This window comes from Squalius cephalus (genome assembly GCF_949319135.1).
Source record: "Squalius cephalus genome assembly, chromosome: 16".
NCBI lineage: Eukaryota > Metazoa > Chordata > Actinopteri > Cypriniformes > Leuciscidae > Squalius > Squalius cephalus.
In genome coordinates this window covers 36,968,462-36,993,222 of record NC_137137.1, presented here as the reverse complement: position 1 = coordinate 36,993,222, position 24,761 = coordinate 36,968,462, and the positions used below count along the sequence as shown (strand labels likewise).

Genomic DNA, 24,761 nt, shown 5'->3' with positions numbered 1-24,761 from the left:
TTTCAGGACAAAGCGAAGCTACACTGCAAAAAATGCTTTTCTTTCTTAGTATTTTTGTCTTGTTTCCAGTTCAAATATCTAAAAATTCTTAAATCAAGAAGCATTTACTAGATGAGTAAAATGAAATAAGAAATTCTATCTTGTTTTCCGCTAAAGATTTTTTTTAATTAAGTGAGTGTGCTTGCTTAATTTTTTGGCCCCATTGGCAGATCATTTTGCTTGTTTTAAGCAAAAACTCTTTTATTTATTTATTTTTTATCAGAAAACGATATAATTACGTCATTTAACTTCTCTAGTAAATGCTTCTTGATTTAACAATTTCTGGATATTTGGAAACCAGACAAAAATACTAAGTAAGAAAAGCATTTTTTGTAGTGATAGGTCAAACATTTGCATATGCATTTTATCGTATTCGTCATTCGGTGGCTGTGAATTGTCAAAGCGTCTCTCAAAATACTGGCTACGGATGCAGAAAACACAGAAAATCGAACCTGATCAGAATTTCTTTATAACGGATGAAAGTTTCGGAGGCAGTGTGTAAACGTGAGGTCCTATTTATTTTTTAACGTGCGGAAATTCCGAACTCAGTGTGCAAGGAGGACCTTAAGAGTTTAAAACCTGAAATAAGAGCATCTTCCCGAGCGTTATTGGACTGATCTCAGATCTGCGTGTGGATGTTATTGGACTGATCTCAGATCTGCGTGTGGATGTTATTGGACTGATCTCAGATCTGCGTGTGGAGATCTGCGTGTGGATGTTATTGGACTGATCTCAGATCTGCATGTGGATGTTATTGGACTGATCTCAGATCTGCGTGTGGATGTTATTGGACTGATCTCAGATCTGCGTGTGGATGTTATTGGACTGATCTCAGATCTGCGTGTGGAGATCTGCGTGTGGATGTTATTGGACTGATCTCAGATCTGCGTGTGGATGTTATTGGTCTGATCTCAGATCTGCGTGTGGATGTTATTGGACTGATCTCAGATCTGCGTGTGGATGTTATTGGACTGATCTCAGATCAGCGTGTGGATGTTATTGGACTGATCTCAGATCAGCGTGTGGATGTTATTGGACTGATCTCAGATCTGCGTGTGGATGTTATTGGTCTGATGATGTTATTGGTCTGATGAGGTCATCTCTGCGTGTGGATGTTATTGGTCTGATGATGTCATCTCTGCGTGTGGATGTTATTGGTCTGATGATGTTATTGGTCTGATGAGGTCATCTCTGCGTGTGGATGTTATTGGTCTGATGAGGTCATCTCTTGGTCTGATGAGGTCATCTCTGCGTGTGGATGTTATTGGTCTGATGAGGTCATCTCTTGGTCTGATGAGGTCATCTCTGCGTGTGGATGTTATTGGTCTGATGAGGTCATCTCTGCGTGTGGATGTTATTGGTCTGATGATGTTATTGGTCTGATGAGGTCATCTCTGCGTGTGGAGACTGGCGGGCCGGTACACGGGAGCCCCCGGGTCGTGGAGCGAGGGAAGGCCTTTAATGGCGTCCGCTGCCTTCTCCGCGATCATGATGGTGGGGGCGTTGAGGTTCCCGCTGACCACGCTGGGCATGACGGAGGCGTCCACCACCCGAAGGCCCTGGACCCCGTGCACCCGCAGGTCCGGCCCCACCACCGCCCCCCCGTCCCCCGGGACGCCCATCTTACAGGTGCAGGACGGGTGGTAGGCGCTGTCCGCTTTACGCCGCACGAACGCGTCGATCTCGGCGTCGGACTGGACCCCGGGGCCCGGCAGAACCTCGGGGCCCCGGAACGCATCGAAGGCTTCCTGAGCGAAGATTTCCCTCGTCAGCTTAACGCTTTCTCTGAACTCCCACACGTCGGCGTCTGTGGGACGGAGGACCTTTATTAGTATCTGGTGATTTGTAGGGGTGACACAATATATCGCAATGCAAAAATGCAACATTATGTATCGTGGATAGTGACAATGTGTATGGTGGATAGATAGTGTGGATGGTGGATAGATAGTGTGTATGGTGGATAGATAGTGTGGATAGATAGTGTGTATTGTGGATAGATAGTGTGTATTGTGGATAGATAGTGTGGATGGTGGATAGATAGTGTGGATGGTGGATAGATAGTGTGGATGGTGGATAGATAGTGTGGATTGTGGATATATAGTGTGGATAGATAGTGTGTATGGTGGATAGATAGTGTGGATGGTGGATAGATAGTGTGGATGGTGGATAGATAGTGTGTATGGTGGATAGATAGATAGTGTGTATGGTGGATAGATAGTGTGTACTGTGGATAGATAGTGTGTATGGTGGATAGATAGTGTGGATTGTGGATAGATAGTGTGGATTGTGGATATATAGTGTGTATGGTGGATAGATAGTGTGGATGGTGGATAGATAGTGTGGATGGTGGATAGATAGTGTGTATGGTGGATAGATAGTGTGTATGGTGGATAGATAGTGTGGATTGTGGATAGATAGTGTGTATGGTGGATAGATAGTGTGTATGGTGGATAGATAGTGTGTATGGTGGATAGATAGTGTGTATGGTGGATAGATAGTGTGGATGGTGGATAGATAGTGTGGATGGTGGATAGATAGTGTGGATGGTGGATAGATAGTGTGTATGGTGGATAGATAGTGTGTATGGTGGATAAATAGTGTGGATTGTGGATAGATAGTGTGGATTGTGGATAGATAGTGTGTATGGTGGATAGATAGTGTGTATTGTGGATAGATAGTGTGTATGGTGGATAGATAGTGTGGATGGTGGATAGATAGTGTGTATAGTGGATAGATAGTGTGTATGTTGGATAGATAGTGTGGATGGTGGATAGATAGTGTGGATGGTGGATAGATAGTGTGTATTGTGGATAGATAGTGTGGATGGTGGATAGATAGTGTGGATGGTGGATAGATAGTGTGGATGGTGGATAGATAGTGTGGATGGTGGATAGATAGTGTGTATAGTGGATAGATAGTGTGGATGGTGGATAGATAGTGTGGATGGTGGATAGATAGTGTGTATGGTGGATAGATAGTGTGTATGGTGGATAGATAGTGTGGATGGTGGATAGATAGTGTGGATGGTGGATAGATAGTGTGTATAGTGGATAGATAGTGTGTATGGTGGATAGATAGTGTGTATGGTGGATAGATAGATAGTGTGTATGGTGGATAGATAGTGTGTATGGTGGATAGATAGTGTGTATGGTGGATAGATAGTGTGTATGGTGGATAGATAGTGTGTATGGTGGATAGATAGTGTGTATGGTGGATAGATAGTGTGGATTGTGGATAGATAGTGTGTATGGTGGATAGATAGTGTGTATGGTGGATAGATAGTGTGTATGGTGGATAGATAGTGTGGATTGTGGATAGATAGTGTGGATTGTGGATAGATAGTGTGTATGGTGGATAGATAGTGTGTATGGTGGATAGATAGTGTGTATTGTGGATAGATAGTGTGTATGGTGGATAGATAGTGTGTATTGTGGATAGATAGTGTGTATGGTGGATAGATAGTGTGGATCGTGGACAGATAGTGTGTATGGTGGATAGATAGTGTGTATTGTGGATAGATAGTGTGTATGGTGGATAGATAGTGTGTATGGTGGATAGATAGTGTGTATTGTGGATAGATAGTGTGTATGGTGGATAGATAGTGTGTATGGTGGATAGATAGTGTGGATCGTGGATAGATAGTGTGTATGGTGGATAGATAGTGTGTATGGTGGATAGATAGTGTGTATGGTGGATAGATAGTGTGTATGGTGGATAGATAGTGTGTATGGTGGATAGATAGTGTGGATGGTGGATAGATAGTGTGTATTGTGGATAGATAGTGTGTATGGTGGATAGATAGTGTGTATGGTGGATAGATAGTGTGTATGGTGGATAGATAGTGTGTATGGTGGATAGATAGTGTGTATGGTGGATAGATAGTGTGTATTGTGGATAGATAGTGTGTATGGTGGATAGATAGTGTGTATGGTGGATAGATAGTGTGTATGGTGGATAGATAGTGTGTATGGTGGATAGATAGTGTGTATTGTGGATAGATAGTGTGTATGGTGGATAGATAGTGTGTATGGTGTATAGATAGTGTGTATGGTGGATATGGTGGATAGATAGTGTGGATGGTGGATAGATAGTGTGGATGGTGGATAGATAGTGTGGATGGTGGATAGATAGTGTGTATTGTGGATAGATAGTGTGTATTGTGGATAGATAGTGTGTATTGTGGATAGATAGTGTGTATGGTGGATAGATAGTGTGTATTGTGGATAGATAGTGTGTATGGTGGATAGATAGTGTGTATGGTGGATAGATAGTGTGGATTGTGGATAGTGTGGATAGATAGTGTGTATGGTGGATAGATAGTGTGTATTGTGGATAGATAGTGTGTATGGTGGATAGATAGTGTGTATTGTGGATAGATAGTGTGTATGGTGGATAGATAGTGTGTATGGTGGATAGATAGTGTGGATTGTGGATAGATAGTGTGTATTGTGGATAGATAGTGTGTATGGTGGATAGATAGTGTGTATGGTGGATATATAGTGTGTATGGTGGATAGATAGTGTGTATGGTGGATAGATAGTGAGGATAGTGTGGATAGATAGTGTGTATTGTGGATAGATAGTGTGTATGGTGGATAGATAGTGTGGATAGTGTGGATAGATAGTGTGTATGGTGGATAGATAGTGTGTATTGTGGATAGATAGTGTGGATAGTGTGGATAGATAGTGTGTATGGTGGATAGATAGTGTGTATTGTGGATAGATAGTGTGTATGGTGGATAGATAGTGTGTATTGTGGATAGATAGTGTGTATGGTGGATAGATAGTGTGTATTGTGGATAGATAGTGTGTATGGTGGATAGATAGTGTGTATTGTGGATAGATAGTGTGTATGGTGGATAGATAGTGTGTATGGTGGATAGATAGTGTGGATAGTGGATAGATAGTGTGTATGGTGGATAGATAGTGTGTATTGTGGATAGTCTGGATAGATAGTGTGTATGGTGGATAGATAGTGTGTATTGTGGATAGATAGTGTGTATGGTGGATAGATAGTGTGTATTGTGGATAGATAGTGTGTATGGTGGATAGATAGTGTGTATGGTGGATAGATAGTGTGGATTGTGGATAGATAGTGTGTATTGTGGATAGATAGTGTGTATGGTGGATAGATAGTGTGTATGGTGGATATATAGTGTGTATGGTGGATAGATAGTGTGTATGGTGGATAGATAGTGTGGATAGTGGATAGATAGTGTGTATGGTGGATAGATAGTGTGTATCGTGGATAGTCTGGATAGATAGTGTGTATGGTGGATAGATAGTGTGTATCGTGGATAGTCTGGATAGATAGTGTGTATGGTGGATAGATAGTGTGTATTGTGGATAGATAGTGTGTATGGTGGATAGATAGTGTGTATTGTGGATAGATAGTGTGTATGGTGGATAGATAGTGTGTATGGTGGATAGATAGTGTGGATTGTGGATAGATAGTGTGTATTGTGGATAGATAGTGTGTATGGTGGATAGATAGTGTGTATGGTGGATATATAGTGTGTATGGTGGATAGATAGTGTGTATGGTGGATAGATAGTGAGGATAGTGTGGATAGATAGTGTGTATGGTGGATAGATAGTGTGTATTGTGGATAGATAGTGTGTATTGTGGATAGATAGTGTGGATAGTGGATAGATAGTGTGTATTGTGGATAGATAGTGTGTATTGTGGATAGATAGTGTGTATTGTGGATAGATAGTGTGTATGGTGGATAGATAGTGTGGATTGTGGATAGATAGTGTGTATGGTGGATAGATAGTGTGTATTGTGGATAGATAGTGTGTATTGTGGATAGATAGTGTGTATGGTGGATAGATAGTGTGTATGGTGGATAGATAGTGTGGATGGTGGATAGATAGTGTGGATAGATAGTGTGTATGGTGGATAGATAGTGTGTATGGTGGATAGATAGTGTGGATGGTGGATAGATAGTGTGGATGGTGGATAGATAGTGTGTATGGTGGATAGATAGTGTGTATGGTGGATAGATAGTGTGGATGGTGGATAGATAGTGTGTATGGTGGATATATAGTGTGTATGGTGGATAGATAGTGTGGATGGTGGATAGATAGTGTGGATGGTGGATAGATAGTGTGTATTGTGGATAGATAGTGTGTATGCTGGATAGATAGTGTGTATTGTGGATAGATAGTGTGTATGGTGGATAGAAAATTCAAGTTTTCAGAGTTTTAGTGTCAGTACTGCATTAAACTGCTATATATGATGTTGAATATAATGTATAATAATGCAATGTGGGAATATTTCTGTGTACTGATAATGCCAAATGTCTGATGTTACCAGTAAAAAGTGGCTTACACTATTTTAAATATATCTAGTCAGTGACAGAGATCAAGCGTATTCATCTATAATAATTCAGTATTTTCAGCTTCAGAATCATGAATATGTTTATTCTGATGTCTCTATTGTCCTGCTTTGGGTTTCCAGCATTAAGTCCAACCCTATTCATTTACACCCACAATGTAATACCAAAAGTAACATTTTAATCAATAGTACACTTTTTAATAACCTTTTCCCATATGTCTTGGAGTATGGCAATAATATTGAATCGTGACACGAGGGTCTCATTACACCCCTCGCTTTCTGCGTAACTTGGGAATGATCAACATTTCAGAAGCTTTTTCTCCACTAGGGGATGAAGAATGATGAGATTCCCTACTGTGTGAATCAACTCTAACCCAGACAGCAACAGAGTCGGCCCAGATCCGGCCCACATGGATTCCACACGGCCCGGATGTGGGCCGGATCTGGGCCGACACTGTGTTGCTGTCCGGGAGTAAACGCACCGGTGGAGAGGTAGTTCGGCTGGATGATCGGGTGAGCCTTCGGGTCTTTACTCTTCAGCTTGATCCACCCGACACTCGTGCTCCTCATGGGGCCAACGTGAACCTACACACACACACACACACACACACACACACACACACGTCTGAAGCATTAGAATGATGAAGTCTGTCAGGAGATGACATCACTTCCTCAGCTGAAGGTGTTCACACATTACTGTTCATTTCCTTAACGAAATCTGTGACGGAAAATGTTTGTTGATGACCTAAGATGAGGCGATAAGGTCATTAAACGATAACTGTGACTATATTAACATGCAATATTGATAAAAAATAATTAGAAAAAAGATTAAAATATACACTACCATTCAAAAGTTTGGGGTCAGTAAAATGTTTTAATGTTGTCTGCTCACCAAGGCTGCATTTATTTGATAAAACAAACAAAAAAAAAAAAACAGTAATATTGTGAAATTTTAAAATGACTTTTCTATTTTAATATATTTTAAACTGTAATTTATTCCTGTGATCAAAGCTGAATTTTCAGCATCCTTACTTCAAGAAACATTTATGATTATTATCAATGTTGAAAACAGTTGTGTACAATTTTTTTTCAAAATTCTTTGATGAATAGAAAGTTCAAAAGAACAGCATTTATTTAAAATAGAATATTTTCTAACATTATAAATACTTTTGATCAGTTTAACTCATCCTTGATGAATACATTTATTGATTTATTTTATTTCTTTCCCCCAAAAATAAAATAAAATTACTTACTGACCCCAAACTTTTGAACGGTAGTGTTTAATGTTACAAACACTTTCCATTTCAGATAAATGCTGTTCTTCTGAACTTTCTATTCATCATAGCATCATGAAATAAAAATGTAAAAAACTGTTTTCAACACTGATAATAATCATAAATGTTTCTTGATCATCAGATCCTCATATTAGAGTGATTTCTGAAGGATCATGTGACACTGAAGACTGGAGTAATGATGCTGAACATTCAGCTTTGATCACAGGAATAAATTACACTTTACTATATATTCACATAGAAAACAGATGATTTACATTACAATAATATTTCACTGTTTAACTGTTTTTGTTTGTATTTTTAATCAAATAAATGCAGCCTTGGTGAGCAGAAGAGACTTTCACTTCCCGGCGCTTGCGCAGACTAAGCCAGAACGCGCGCACACGTCACACACCAGGCTGCGCCCGCGCCCTCAGATCACTTGGACGTGGCTGTGTACAAGAGGTAAAAACTATATAAATACTGTTCGTTTTCTCACACAAACCGCTCGTTTCGTGTCTTAGGCCATCAATGTGTACTTACGATGGGGAATTGTTTAATGTGGACTTCTCTGTGCATGCTCTTTGAGACAGTGCCCATAGACCTGCATTATATGACTGACGCTCTTTGAGACAGTGACCATAGACCTGCATTATACGACTGTCAGACAAGAACGGTTTGACCTAAAAACATCACAATTGAAACTACTGCGGAAACAAAGACACCTACATCTTGGATGCCCTTGAGGTAAGCTAAAACATACCAACATTTAATTTCAAAGTGAACTATCCCTTTAAGTTTAAGGGATATAGAATATGATCATGCAGAATAAAGCATTAATATGTGCTTTATAAGTACTAATAAACAGCTAGTAATATGCATGCTAATAAGCAACTAGTCCATAGTGAGAATTAGACCTTAAACTAAAGTGTCACTATACTTAGACTAAGACTAAATTAAAAAGTAGCTGACAAAATGAACACTATCACACATACAGTCAAACCTCATTGCAAGGGGATCAAGTTCATGTTACTGAGAGTCATTTATATGATTTTACTCTTACCTTTGGCTAGTTTAGTCTGGGTTTAAAAGACCATTAATGTTCAGTAATATTCTTGATTTGACCAGATGAGCCGAATAACGACACTATGGTCTTCTGTAGAGCGGTCTATATAGTTGATGAGGTTTGCGTCATTGACTTTCCTGTTTATCACTGTGAAGCATCGGTACTGTAGAATAAAGCTGGCTAAACTGGAAATCATCAGCATTGTGACTCACTAATAATCCTGTTGTTGATATGATTCATAATGCACTGCTGTGGTTTATGTACAGTCTGTTCTCCAGAACGTGAATGTTAGGTTACACCCGCTACTCAAAAATGCAGGCGTTGAGTGAACACTCATCTTTAGGCTTGAGTCTCACAGTCACAGGCAGACTTGTATGAAACAGACCTGGAAGGCCTCGATCTGGGAATTCACGCGTCCGTGATCGATGACCTGAGAGGGTAGGAAATGAAACTGGATGTCAGGATGAGGAACGCCGGGACGACTGCGGATGAATCCGCCGCTCTCCAGATGAGCCGTAGCTCCGTAACCTACAGCAAAACACAGGAAGAGTTCAGCCAAACGGGAAAAACCTCCTGATTGCTTTACTCACTCCAAGGCCATCCCAGATGCACATGACTTTCTATCCTCAGTCCAAGAGAAATTCTTGTTTTTGAGGCGCAAATTCTAGGATTTTCCTCCATCTAATGCAAGTGAATGGTGCCCAAAGTGCCCAACCGTCTTGTGTACGCTCTTCACAGAGCTGGGCCGAGGCGAGCGTTTCTAGTTTAAAGCATGTAATCTTTGATGTTATTCTGATGGTTTTGCTAGAGCACACGTGCCCTTTAAAGCTGCCTAACTATGGATTTTGGACCATCAAAAATGCTCTACGTTGAGCACTGTTCAGTTTCATTAGATGGAGAAAATACTGGAATGTTTTAATTTTAATTTCTCTTCGGCCTAAGAAAGAAAATCTTGTATGGCCAAGGGGTGAGTAAACAATCATTCTCCTCAAATGTCTGAGGACGCTTCCATTAGAACTGGACTCACTGAAACCCTTCAGGGTTAACTGAGTGAATCTCATGCTGAGGTCACAGAAGAAATCAGGACTGTTGACTGCCATTAGATCTTCCTGAGGTTTTATTCATTTGGCAGATGTTTGTATCCAATGTGACTTGCATTGCATTGAAGACACACATTTTATTCTAATTTCTATTTCTATTGTTTGAGCCACGTTTTTTTTATACATGAATGGGTCAAACTTTACACGAGGTGTCTTTAACTACTACATACTTACCGTTGTAATCAAAATTATTCAACCCCCACTGCAAATCAGGGTTATTGGCAATATGTACAGACTGTCGGCTGTTTGCAATGAACGAATCAAACAAAAGTAATTGAAATAGCTCAACAAAACAAATGTTTCAAGTGGTTTCCCCAAATTCAGCTGAAAATGCAACTTTTAATGACTTCTGCAGTCTCAAAACGATTCAGCCCCTTCATGGTAAGCATCTTCAGCGCTCAGTAGAACAGCCTTTTGCTGATATGAGCTGAAGACGAGATGTATAACAGACAGCAGATTCTGTTTCTCAGGAATCTGAGCAACTATATTCCAGTTCAGGAATATTCCTGGGTTTGCGTTCTGCAACCGCCTTCAAATCCCACCAGAGATGTTCTCTGGGGTTCGAGTCATGTGACTGTATCTCCCAGGACTTCTTCTGCAACCAAGCCTTGCTGGACTCTGAGGAATGCTTGGGATCATTGTCCTGTTGAAGGTCCAAGCTTCATCTTCCTCACTGACGGCATGATGTTTTCTCCCAGGATCTCCTGATACTTCAGTGACTCCATCTCTCCTTCCTCACGCTGCAGGTTTCCAGAGCCGGAGGATATCCATCAGCGAGAGCATCACGAGCTCCTCATGCTGAACTGTAGACAGAGTTCTTCACAGCATACGCTTCATTCCTCCTCAAGACACACCGATGATCCACAGGGACGAACAGCTCCAGTTTTGTTTCATCACTTCACTTCCCAGAATCCCAAAACTCACTTTTCTTCTTCTTTAGGGTCAGTAGCGGTGTAGTCCTGGAGTTCTGGCATGTGTTCAGTACGCGCTGTACTGTGCGTCTGAAACCTCAGGTCTTCTGCAGTCACTCCAGGGCTTTCCTGAACCGTTGACCGTTCCTCCTTCTGCCCCGTCCAGGGAGTGTAACCACTGTTCCTCTAACTTTGAACTTTGGTGTCTCTAGGAACATTTAGTGTCTTCGCTATCTTTCTGTATCCTGTTCCTTGTTTGTGAAGGGGATGAAAACTTCTCTTAACTTTTTGGACCATTCTTTTGACTTAACAACAAACTCTTCCTTTGACTCCACAAACCTCGCCAGTTCAGATGTGTCGTGTGTTCTAGCTCAAGCACACCTGGTGCCGCTAATGAAGCCCTTGATTAGTGAGACAACAGCTGTTCTGCAGATCTGGGCTGTTTGTGCTGTATTCAGGGGGCTGAATCATTCTGAGACTGCAGACGTCATTAAAAGTTGCATTTTCAGCTGAATTTGGGGAAACCACTTGAAACATCTGTTGAGTTATTTCAGTTACTTTTGTTTGATTTGTTCATTGCAAACACCTGAAAGTCAACCTGTCAAACCTGTTTTGCAATGGGGGTTGAACTTTGAATTTTGATTACAATTGTACGTTAAATAAAATAATAGTTATGGACACAGTGTGCTTATGTGTTGATGTTGTATTGTAAGCACATGTGCTGCTATTGAGGGTGTATCCGGGTCAGGTTAGGACAGGTTTGGTGGCTTAAGGGATTACAGAAACGCAGGTGTTTTTAAATATAAGAATGATGTAAAAACATGCATGTACAGTCGTGGTCAAAATTGATGGCACCCCTGATAAATATGATCAAAAATGGCTGTAAAAAGTAAATCTGCATTGTTTATCCTTTTGATCTTTCATTCAAAAAATTCACAAAAATCTAACCTTTCATTGAAGTAAAAGAATTGAAAGTGGGGGGTAAATCACATTATAAAATAAATGTTTTTCTCCAAAACACGCTGGCCATAATTGTTGGCACCCTGTTATTAAATACTTTTTGCAACCTCTTTTTGCCAAGATAACAGCTCTGAGTTTTCTTCTATAATGCCGGATGAGTTTGGAGAACACCTGACGAGAGATCAGAGACCATTCCTCCATACAGGATCTCTCCAGATCCTTCAGATTCACAAGTTCATGTTGGTGCTTCTTCTCTTCAGTTCACTCCACTCATCAGCTCAGGGAACTGGGACGGTCATGGCAGAAGCTTCATTTTGTGCTCAGTTGCCCACTTTTGTGTTGATTTTGATGTTTGTTTTGGACCGTTGTCCTGAAGGAAGATCCAACCACGGCCCATTATAAGATTTCTAGCAGAGGCCGTCAGGTTTAGATTTTTTATATGTTTGTATTTGCTAGAATCCATAATACCATGTATCTGAACAAGAAGTCCAGGACCTCCAGCAGAAAAATAGGCCCACAACATATAAGATCCAGCAGTGTATTTAACCGTACACATGGGGGACTCTTCATCCCTGTGTGCACCAAACACATCTGGTGGGTTTGCTGCCAAAAAGCCCTTTTTTAGTTTCATCTGACCACAGAATCCGGTCCCTTTTGAAGATCCAGCCGTGTCTGACCACTGAATATGCTGGAGTTTGTTTCTGGAGGAGCGAGGAGGATTTTTCTTGAAACCCTCCCAAACAACATCTGGGGATGTAGGGGTTGTTTGATCATTTTTTTTAGGCTTTCTGACCCCCAAGACTCAACTAATCTCTGCAATTCTCCATCTATGATCCTTGGAGAGTCTTTGGCCACTCAAACTTTCATCCTCACCGTCCATTAATACAATATAGACACACTTCCTCTTCCTGGCAGATTCGTCACATCTTTAGTTGATTATAACTTCTTAATTATTGCCCAGATGGTCAAAATGGGGATTTTCAATTCTTTAGATAATTTCTTAAAGCCACTTTCTATTTTGTGAAGCTCAACAATCTTTTGCTGCACATCAGAACTATATTCTGTGGTTTTCCTCATTGTGATGGATGAGCAAGGGAATTTGGCCTTTGTGTTTCCTCATATTTAAACTCCTGTGAAACACGAAGTCATAGCTGGACAATTTCATGTTCCAAGTCACCCTGGTGTGCTAAATAAAGGTAAATATTAATGGGAATATACTTCAGAGATATTTTTCTCATAAAAAATTCTAGGGCTGCCAACAATTATGGCCAGCGTGTTTTGGAGAAAAACATTTATTTTATAATGTGATTTACCCCCCAATTTCAATTCTTTTACTTCAATGAAAGGTTAGATTTTTGTGAATTTTTTGAATGAAAGATCAAAAGGATAAACAATGCAGATTTATTTTTTACAGCCATTTTTGATCATATTTATCAGGGGTGCCATCAATTTTGACCACGACTGTACATCAGTGCTGTCCTCCCTGTTGCCTACAAGATAGAAAGGCCCAATGATTTTTCAAGTTGATTGTGATTTACTGGACTAAAATGTATATTTATTATAAAAATGCCCATGGAGTCATAATATTTTAACTTACATGACTTTTCCAGGTCGATTTTTAATAGTTTTTTATCTTATTTTCAAGTCTTATTTTATCTTATTTTCAAATTTTCAAACTTATTTTATTTTGAGTGTTTTGTCTCATTGTTAATTATTTAAGTCACATTGAGGCACCTGGTTGAGATAATTTAAATACATAGTAGTTAAAGACACCTAATATAAAGTGACCCATTTATAAAAGCTTTTAGAACTAAACACAATTTAAGCTCAGTAATGAGAAGATTGTATTATGGTAATAAAAATGTCTCTTTTGTTAGGGTGGGTGTGTTGTGTGTAACTCATTACAAGTACCTTGATTTATGTAATCAGATTACTTTTTCAAGTAACTAGTAGAGTAACGCATTACTTTTAAAATGTACAACAAAATATCTGAGTTACTTTTTCAAATAAGCAACGCAAGTTACTTTGTTTTCCCATTTATTGACTGACAGCTCTCCTGTCCTCATGTTGAGACAAATCAAAGTGTGTGTGTGTGTGTGTGTGTGTGTGTGTGTGTGTGTGTCTGTGTGTGTGTAAACATGATGGTTATTGTAGTTCTAGACTAAATGTGAGCATTTACTCATCTCACTTGCACAAAAAAGATTCAATATTCCTCAAAATGAATAAAATCAGTGAAATGCAGAATCAGAATACTATCCAAACCTCTAATAACTAAATATGTTAAATAAAACATTCATTTTTATGCATTTAATCTCACTTTATTGACCAATGCACTTGCTTCTGACCTTCGATGATTCAGTTAAACCATAAGCAAAAATGACTATAGATTTTTTTGTTTTTATTGGTAAAGTAAGTGTTAAACTTCTTTCAGTCAGACTTATTATTTCACTTTTGGTGTGAAAGGGTCTTTACATTTGCCCAAAAATATAACTTTTTTGTTATAAAAAAAAACAATCCCAGCCCAGGCGGAAAAAATAATAATGCAAAAGTAACGCAAAAGTAACATAGCACATTACTTTTCTAAAAAAGTAATGCAATTAGTTACTTTTTAAGGGAGTAACGCAATATTGTAATGCATTACTTTTCAAAGTAACTTTCCCCAACACTTGATATGACACACAAATATGGGACGTTCAGATATACCTGTGAATTTGAGCAGCCACTCCAGGCCGATCTTCAGCATGTGTAGGGGCTTCTGGGCTTTGTAGAGAGTGATGGGTTGAGTACAGCGATGCTGCACGTACAGCTCCAGATGGTCCTGAAGATTACAGCCCACACCTGGACACACACCACAAGACCAAATCCCAACATCAGTAGAGGTCATGGCCAGAAACCCCCGTCAGAGCCAGCATGGACTCACATTTGGAGCATAAAGTGTGATCTGTGGAGAGGGGAGATCTTGGAGGACATAAAGGAGGAAATGAGGTCACCTGGGAGATGCTGTGTCACCGGAATATCGTGTTTGCGAAGCTCATCTGCGTTTCCCACTCCAGACAGCAGGAGGAGCTGTGGAGAGTTAATGGCTCCGCCGCTGAGAATGACCTCCTTATCAGCAAACACCTGAAGCAAACAAGAGAAACGCTCACGCCTCAACCATAGACTAAAAAAAAATATGGGTGTAGTGTCCGTGAGTCGCCCGTAGGGTTTCTGAAGAGCATTTCTGAAGCCCAAAGTGGGCGGAGCCGGCCGTCGCCATCTTGGCAGCGTCACTCCCGGATAAACGAAAATGTGCAGCGAGGCGGATTAGCTGAGGTGACGTGATGCTAACAGCCAGCAGACAAACGGCTAGCAGTGATATCAGCGCAGTCCACCTGTCACTCAAGTGGCCACACCCTTAATTATGCAGAACTTTAAGGCTTTATAGAATTGAAACGGATGAGGTATAAAAAAAAAAAAAATCACCCTCCTCACAGTTTTCATGAAGGGCAAAATTATCAATATAGACCAAAACCACTTTTACACCAGACGGTAAACGTGTTTTTCTGCTGTAAAGTTGGGCATTTCAACATGGGGGTTTATGGGATCGACTCTCTTCTGGAGTCTGTCTCTAGTGGCCAGTGGATGAACTGCAGTTTAAGTCACTTCAGTGTTGATTCAAGAGAGAGAGGAAGGTTGCTGCTCATGCCTCAACAAACCACTCACTTCTACATATATAACATCAGAGGAAATGAGCGAGAGTGAAAGAGTGCCGAGTGAAGATAAGCCACAGGAAGAGGAACATTACGCCGCTTATCAGCAGTCTGCCATTTCCAGAGAGGCTGGGAAGAAAGACCCAAAACCGCAACTGTGACTTATGTAGGTCGATCAGATTAATCAGATCAAGATTAAACAACCTGCTAACCTTTCTCTCAGTCACCAGATGATTCTGATTCTGCAGGTGCTGAGAGTGAACTGAATTATCCAGGAAAACGTTCACAGCCAGAACACCAGTGGTGGACAGTAACAAAGTAGTTTTTCAAATATCTATTCTTTATCTGAGTGTTTTTCGTTTGGGAAACTACATTACAAAGCATAATATCGTACTTTTTACTTGCTCCTTATTATTTTGAACTGAAGAAAACGTCACCCGATTCCCAAGCCGAGACGCGACAGCGATGTCCGATTCATGAATGAGTCGATTCTTTCCAGTGAACCTGTTGAACTGGTTCACAAACCGCCCTGAACGAGTCATTGACGAATCGAACGGATGTGATTGCAGCTGCTCTGGAGTCAGCGATGATCCGGTCAAAACCAACCGGGATATTGTCGGATCTCAAATGGGGTGAAAAGTACGTTATCAATGCCAGATATTAGCATTGATTATAGTAAATGAAAATCATAATTAGATCAGTTATTTGTGAACTAAATCTGCTGTAAAATTTTATTATAAGTATAATGTACAACAAGTTTTGGTTACGAATTAAAGGTTTAATTATTCGCAGACATCTGCACTAATTGTTCTTATAACTGCTGATAATGAAAGTTAATTAAAAATCAATCACTTTTGTACTTTTACTCAAGTAATATTGGCTGGATTAATATTTTAATAGGGTGTCTGTACTTTAACTCAAGTGTTTGATTAGTGCATCCAGCACTGCAGTGTACAGACCAAACATGTGGTCTACTGAGGGTCCTTCATTACAGACGCCTTTACTATCCCACAGTCTCGTCTGAGGGCTTTCTGGAGGGTTGGAGGAGTAGAAACAGCAAAAACAAGTCTGATAACTCATGGCAAGACTGGGCAGCGAAGACACACAAACAAGTTTAAATTCACCATGAAATCAAATTGGACATTTCTTTTTTTGTGGAATATTGCAGTGTTTATCGTAAATGATTTATAGGTGCACATCATCATTATTGTTTTAATGATCTTGAATCAGAATAACTCCCTCTTGCAGCATCTCTTCTCTTCTCTGGTGACGAGGGCGGGGCTATAACCTGTCACTCACATGAGATCAGCCAATAGCAAACCACAACCATCCAATCAATTCCCCACAGACAGAATCAAGCCCCGCCCACATTTGTTCTTCTTCCAGAAGCGTTTCACTCGATATACGACACAATAGAGAAGAAAAGACCAGCGCAACTTCAGTTTCATGATCATTTTAAAGGTAAAAAGTGATACGGCTCAACACTACAAACACAAGACTTACAAACAAACCCATCCATATCAACCTTCCACAATACGTGTAAATCACTCACATATGCAACTAAAGTGCGCTAAATAATGTCTGCTAAAACTGAGTTGTACAAACATTAAAACTGCACACAAGGAACTTTTTAATATCAGAATTATTTCTACTCTAGTTTTTCGGTGAGATATAAACATTTAATAAACTTTAATAACTGAGATTTATACAAAAATACATTACCTAATAAAAACATCACCAACAGGTTCAGTAAAAAAATAATGAGTATGTAATATAGTGCATGTATGTATCAGTACGCTCCTCTCTAGAGTTGTTTTATGAGTTTATGGTCACTGAATGAGGTAAACGTGACATTATTGCTCTCATATTGAGGTCTTTCTGCGGTTGAAACACGGATTGATGGATTACATGAGACATGATTGATTTCAGTGAGTCGTTCTGTATCCTTCAACATTCCTTCTGATGTTCACTGATGTGTATTTGCTGCTGTAACTAGTAAACATTAAACACACACAAACACACATTTACTGACTGAATCAGTGGCAGAATTTGAAAGCTGAGTGTTTGTTTCATATCAGAAGCTACAAAGCACAAAGATAATTGGGATTTATTGAATGGGAGGCAACGCTATAAAAGTTTTCTTCATTGATTAACTGAAAACAGCTCAGACTATAAGATCGATTAGGGTTCGTAAAATGAGAATCGATTAAAAAAAATAAAAATCGATATTTTTTACCCAGCTCTACTAAGCAACACACAGACTGAGGCCAGCCAGGAGCAGAGTAAGTCCTAAACATGAGTGCAGTGTGAAAAGATCATCTGACGTGTTCACCTGTTTGGTGTGTCCGTCCTGCTGGTACTCGACCCCTCGCGCGCGGGTCCCGTCGAACAGGACTCGGGTCGCCATACAGCGCACTTCTGTGCTCAGGTTGGGTCTGGCCAGCGCGGGCCGAAGATAAGCGCTAGCTGTGCTCCATCGCTTACCTGTGCCAGAACACAGAGAAGGTTCAGGAGACTCTAGCACAGAATCAATAACAATACATTTTATTTATAATGCGCTTTCTGAAACCCAAAGCAATACAGACAGTAAAAGCAAATGATATACAGAAGGACAAGAGTAATGCAAAAATAATCATTACAGTAAAATACTGATCAGGACAGTCTATGTAAGCAATTTTAGAAAGATGAGTTAACAACTTCTTGAAACTGGCTAATGTGGGAGCATCTCTAGCAATAAGAGGAAGTGCACTCCATAACCAGTGTGCAGCGCCAGAGAGAGCTCTCGCCCCCATAGGGAGGAGTCAGCGAGCCAGCCGACCGAAGGGAACGGGAAGGCGCGTACAGGCTGACTAAGTCAGATGACAGATATATGAGAAGATCTATATGACAGATATAAGAAGGGGCTATTTCGTGCATAGTTAGAGTGAGAGTTTTAAAAGCAATACGCGACTGAACAGGAAGCCAATGACAGCTATCGAGCCCGCCTGTGATGTGCTGACGTGGTGAAGTGTGTGTGCTGCTGAATTCTGGATGTACTGCAGCAGTTTTATAGATTTAGCAGGTAAACCAACAAATAGTGCATTACAATAATCAATCCTGGAAGTAACAAATGCATGAATAAGCCTTTCAGCGTCAGGTGGAGTAAGATAGGGCCTAGTTCCTGTAGGAATGCAGATTTTGTAATGCTCTTAATATGAGAGTCTAGTGTTAGGTAAGCCTCAAAGACCACACCAAGGTTACGAGCATGAGAAGATGGAAATAAAACCCTATCATCCATAATCACATTCAAATTTCTCCCTTTGTGAGTAGCCACAGGTGTGCCAATGAGTAGAATCTCTGTCTTGGAAGAATTCAGTTTTAAAAAATGATGTTTTTATTTCCTGCACACACTCTTTTCAGAGTTTTAGAGGTGACAGTAGGATCAGATTTGGAGCTGATGTAAATTTGAGTATCATCAGCATTAAAGTGATACCCCAAAACCATATTTCCTAATTATATAAACACTAAACGATATGGGACCCAGGACAGATCCCTGAGGAACACCACGGCGGACTTGTCCAATTTCAGATTTGTTGTTTTCCCAAGACAACAAACTGGAAATGATCAGTGAGGTAAGAATTGAACCAGTTAAGCACAGTTCCAGTGATAGCAATCCAGCTCTCCAGCCTATTTACGGCACACTGTGTCAAAATCTGCACTGAGATCTAACAAGACCAAGACGGTAGCTGGCTCCAGCTGAGATAAGCAGGTCATTCATAACACGAACCAAGGCTGTCTCTGTACTGTGTCCCTTTCTAAACCCAGACTGAAGAGGTTCGAAAAGCTTGTTGGATGACAAGTGTGAGTGGAGTTGTGTCGCAACAACACGTTCCAAAACCTTAGCAAGAAAGGGCAGATTTGAGATAGCCTGTAATTGGATAGGTCTGACTTATCACATCCAGGCTTTTTAAGGACTGGTGTAATAGCTAGATACCATATCGGTATCAGATGATCATTTTTAATGTTAACGTTATCGGCCCGATAAGAAAATATAGCCGAAATATTAAAGCCGATAAATAATGTATTATTTCGCACTGTTCAACATGATAATTCTGAACTGCTTGAAATATGATCGGAATCACTTCAGAAAAGGAAAATACAGTTCAGTGCAAGTCTGTCATATCGGCTACATGGCATTATAATGAGAATGTTATAATTGTGTGCGACGAGGCTTTTTTGTAATCAGACTGTCAAAAATGATATAAAAATTTGAATTTAGATTTATCGCCCAATATATCAGTTATCGACTTTCAAGAATTATCGGTTATCGGTATCGGCCAAAATGTTCATATCAGTGCATCCCTAATATAAAGCAATCGTGTCTATTAAATTAAACAGCTCGATTCATTTGGATTTATTTACTTTATGAACGTTTTGAACAAACTTTCAATGGAGGGACAGAAATCGCTCAGATTTCATTTAAAAAAAAAATTTGATGATGAACTAGAGTCTTTGTTTTGGAAGGTTTGGACCGACGTGAGGGTGAGTAAATTACTTTTGTTTTTTTTTTTACATTTTTGGGTGAAGTAATTCGCAAGGCCCTGACGTTTACCTCTGTGTACGGTCAGACCACTCCTTATATAAAAAAATTGGATATAGATTTATGGGCCAATATATCGGTAATCGGCTTTCAAATATAAAGAATTATCGGTTATCGGCCAAAATGATCATTTCGGTGCATCCCTAATATAACCAATCATGTCTGTTTAGAAGACTTGGATTAAAGAGCTCGATTCATGAACGTTTTGAACAAACTTTCAATGGAGGTTCAGAAATCGCTCAGATTTCATTAAAACCGTTTTGAAGATGAGTGAAAGTCCTATAGGTTTGGACCGACGTGAGGGTGAGTAAATGACTTTTTTTTTTAAACATTTTGGGTGAAGTAATTCGCAAGGCCCTGACGTTTACCTCTGTGTACGGTCATGTCCATCCAGCCCACTCCCTCCTGCTGGAACCCGTTCATGTCCTCGGTGAAGGGGTATCCGGCCTGCTGGCCCGCTGAGATGAACGCGTGGTGTAGAGGGTGGTCAGTCTTCCCTCGGGTCACGTGCAGTGGGCCGTCTCCTCCCCGGTACCGGTCCGGCCCGAGCTCGTGAGCCTGAGCCTTACGGAAGTACGGCAGACAGTGGTCGTAGTCCCAGCCCTCGGCTCCCTCGCTCTGCCAGCGGTTGTAGTCCTCGGCGTGGCCCCGGATGTACACCATGGCATTGAGCGAGGACGACCCGCCCCAAACCCGACCCCGGGGCCAGTACATCACCCTGTCCTCCATGTGTGCCTGAGGTAACGTGTGGTAGAACCAGTTGTACCTGTCGTCGCAGAGGTTATAGGTCAGGGCGGCGGGCATGTGGATCTTCCAGGACAGGCGAGTGCTTCCCAGACGCTTGTCTTTGGGTCCGGCTTCCAGGAGCAGCACCGACTCCGACGGGTTCTCCGACAGACGGTTGGCCAGAACACAGCCTGCGGATCCGGCTCCGACGATCACATAACTGTAGGACTCGGTGCTCTTCCTCACGGTCGTACTGCCGGACCTGTGCTGATGGACGTGGGTTTGTTTCAGCGCCGCACATGTGTGTGAGACGGCGACGCTCCTGCGAAGAGACGAGAGCCTCGTAGACGACGAGAAACACCACATACTGACGGAGATCGCAGATCACTGATGCTCCTCTGAGGCTTGAGGACAGGCAGAGAACGCTGGGTTAGACACACACAACGGGATACAGTCGCTGTGGGGTTCAAAAACATGCTTGTATATATATATATGAAGAGTTCAGATGCAAAAGCCTCTAAGTGCCATCTGAAATTTTCTTCTAGAATGATCATTTTTATGAAGCTTGTATATTTAAGTTCAGTAATTTCACTAAAATGCCAATGAAAATTACCTATTAATTGTTATTTAAGTGAAATTACTGAACTTAAAAAAACAAGCTTGATAAAAATGATCATTCTAGAAGAAAATTTCAGATGGCACTTCATATGAACTCTTCATATATATAGCCAACAATACATTGTATGGGGCAAAATTATCGATTTTTCTTTTATGCCAAAAATCATTAGGCTATTAAGTAAAGATCATGTTCCATGAAGATATTTTGTAAATTTCCTACCGTAAATATATAAAACATGTATTTCTGTGAGTGAATGCAGCACAATCGCCAACTTAAATGAACAACTTTAAAGGAGATTTTCTCAATGTTTAGATTCTTTTGCTCCCTCAGATTCCAGATGTTCAATAGTTGTATCTCGGCCAAATATTATTCTATCCTGACAAACCACACATCAATGGAAAGCTCATTTATTCATCTTTCAGATTGCGTATAAATATCAATTTAAAAAAATTTACCCATGTGACTGGTTTTGTGGTCCAGGGTCAAAATGTATTCAGACATCTTCAACATCTCTCACATTATCACAGTTTATTCGCTATTGTTTAGAGAATGGTAATGAAATATGAGCAGAACTCTAAGCCATGGAGAGATTTGAAAAAATCACATAATTTTAGACATAGCGTCAGAAAGATTGTTTTTACACATATATTTGGGCTTTTTTTGCGCAAAAAAAACGCTATTAACATTATAAGTGAACCTCAAGGAACATATTAAAATAATTGTAAAAATCCATGTCAAGACCCCTTTAAACTACGCTCAAAATAGGAGTTGCATGACTACTGATTTCTTCTAGTCAGTTATTCTGCAGAACTGTCACTTTCTGTCCACGAAACACGCCATCGCTGTTTACAATCACACAACCCGTCTATTGCTATTGATTTTTCCTTGTAACCGATTGCTACATCAGTAAACCGATATAATGGCAGATGTAATTATATCACTCCGCTTGTCTATGTTTGTTAGAGGTGGGTTGTTGTTAGAGTCCCCCTGTATGCAATAATTTCATCCCTTAAAACTCATCTTTGATCAAATTACATATTTCAAAAAAATTATTCTTGAAAAAAACAACAACTTCCTGCCTTAAAATATCTTGAATGTAACTCGACACCCTTGCCTCATTTAGTATTCACGATGAATATCGATTCGCAATGAATAATTTAGTATTCTATGAATATGCAAATGAGCCCCGCCTCCAGCTCAGAGATCCACTGGTTGACGATCACACGTTGATCTGATTGGTTACAAGGTAGTTTGTGACGTCAGAAACACCAGCGATTTCAAAGCGTGTTTTTGAGACTGTCTTTGGTTCACTGCAGTTTTAAGGAGGAAATACTCAGCAATGCTGTCGACTTATGAACTTACACATGGTTTGTCTTAAAGCAGATTAAAAACGCCACATAGACACATAAACAACATTAAAAGCTGGATTTTCACCACAGGGGGACTCTAATGACTCCTTCTGCAGGTTACATAGCTATGGCAGATGCTGTCTATATAGGCCAACGCTGACATTCACCATATTCAATGGGTGAAAACAAGTTCCGATAGAGATATTCGACAAAACACCATGAAGTGTCTGTTGCTGTCTGTCAGTGCGGTGGCAAATGGATCATTCATTCAGCCATTTAGTTCAGAAACAAATGATTTATGGGCGAGTGATTGAATCATTTATTCAGCTGATTCATTCAAATGCAGTGATTTATTCAGGATCTTTATAAGTGAGTCATTGAGTACATACAAATTAACAGGTTAACTGGCAATATTGGGTCTCATTCACTAAGCATGTGAACGCACAAATTTGTGCGTGAAATGTGTGTATGAACGATTTTAAGCCCAAATCACGATTCACCAAAATTTTCATCATAAAATTCATTCTAAATTTACGAAAAAATATAGGAACAACTGAAACCACACGCACTTGCTCAGTACGGCCTTATAATCGTGTTAAGAAGTTATATTTCACCCTAACATGACTACCATTATATTGATGTTGCAATAATTGTATTATAATCCATATATAAAATAATATAATAAAATAATAATACAATTTACTTTCATCTTAAATAAATTCCATCATAGGCCTATACCACAGTTAAAGAGTAAGAAAAGCTGCGTTATAGCTTCAGCTGCGATGTTTCTCTGAAGAATGCAGATTAACGCGCGTGTACAGCTGCTAATGAGCGCGCTGTGATCTGGGTCTGTGTAAAGATGTTTATTGAGAACTGGAGAGAATGGCACACTTAGCATTCCTCGAGGATCGGCCGACAGCGCGTCTAAAAACAGCGAGTTTGACGAGCGTGACGTACGTAAGGCTTTACGAGAGCGTGAGCGGAAAGCCCTTATATGGAGATGTTTGAGCGTGTTTTATGCAAATGCCAGTTTCTTAATATTAACTCCACTGACCTGTTGTAGGCTATAAAAGTAATAACACTCACACAGTCGTGTTGTTGTTCTGGATATCGATCCAATCACAGCGTGCAAACATTCAGGACAGCATGACTGTGTGATTCTGATTAATTATGAAACACATAGTTGTGGTTTCTGATTTGCCAATGCAATGTTCAACATATCACTGCACAGTGTTTATGTTTAGATGCATTCAAAACAGCAGCATCCCTTTTATATATTGGATATAATATAGTGATCATTACAATAAGGATCAATAATAGTTCATTTAGGCAAGGCTAACGCAAGCAGACAGTCAGTATTTGAATAAGAACCACAACACTAGAACTGAAGAATGTAGTGTCGACGGTTAATGATTTATTCTGAAAGGTTTAATGTTAAAGAGAGTAATGTGCTGTTCTGAGGACCAGTCAAACAAGCTACAGTTTGACCCTAAAAGTCCTTTTAAGAATACGATTGCGCCAAATAATCTAGAATTCTCCAACTTAAATTTCACAAGTTCACATCCAAATGTCCATTAGATATTGTAATGTTCATCAGAAGAGCACTACTTCTTACTCGTCGGCCTACAAGCAATCAAACAACAAACAACCCCAGCGTTTGTTCAGTGTGTGTTAGACTCGATCCTTCAGGACTTGATGAGATTCCAGCAGCGATCCTGTCCAAATTCCTGTAGGATTGTTTGACTTGTTGAAATCTGTCATCAATGATTCACAAGTCAAGTCCAGGCATTCACTCACTCTAAATAGTTTTTATTGATGAATGTTCTGCTTTCTGTCGATGGTTTTGAGTTGTTTAGTGAGAGATTCCACGCGTGAGTGTGAAAACATTAGTTTAGGCGTTGATTCGCAACTTTCCCTTTAAAACATCAGACTTTGAGTTGATCCAGCGAGACTGCTTTGTAAGCGAGGCATGCACAGTTAGAAACATGAAGTTACAAGTAACTAGACAAAAAAAAAAAAACAACAGCTTACCGTGCAGTCAGTGCTCTCTCCACCGACACACACACACACACACACGCAAATGACCTGCAGCGAAGGGAAGGACTCCGACTGAA

General features: G+C 40.2%; 1 protein-coding gene and 1 long non-coding RNA gene across 3 annotated transcripts; one reads left to right on the top strand and one right to left on the bottom strand.

Annotated features, from left to right (window-relative positions):
* The first annotated feature begins 1,026 nt into the window (after positions 1–1,026).
* Positions 1,027–1,495, top strand: LOC307173951. Its single transcript, XR_013823923.1, has 3 exons — positions 1,027–1,223; positions 1,260–1,337; positions 1,427–1,495. It is a non-coding gene; the product is annotated as an uncharacterized lncRNA (long non-coding RNA).
* Positions 1,428–24,761, bottom strand: chdh (choline dehydrogenase; the record flags this gene model as incomplete). Of its 2 annotated transcripts, none has more annotated exons than XM_079897548.1 (8): positions 24,679–24,761; positions 20,322–21,104; positions 17,707–17,858; positions 14,676–14,805; positions 14,389–14,523; positions 9,100–9,242; positions 6,860–6,962; positions 1,428–1,846 (listed from the first exon to the last, which is right to left on the bottom strand). In XM_079897548.1, exons 2-8 carry the CDS (start codon positions 21,043–21,045, stop codon positions 1,428–1,430), a joined length of 1,806 nt encoding a protein of 601 aa, XP_079753674.1. In that variant the 5' UTR covers positions 21,046–21,104; positions 24,679–24,761. The 2 variants fall into 2 exon arrangements, with proteins under 2 accessions (XP_079753674.1, XP_079753673.1); XM_079897547.1 differs by having other exon boundaries at positions 20,322–21,083.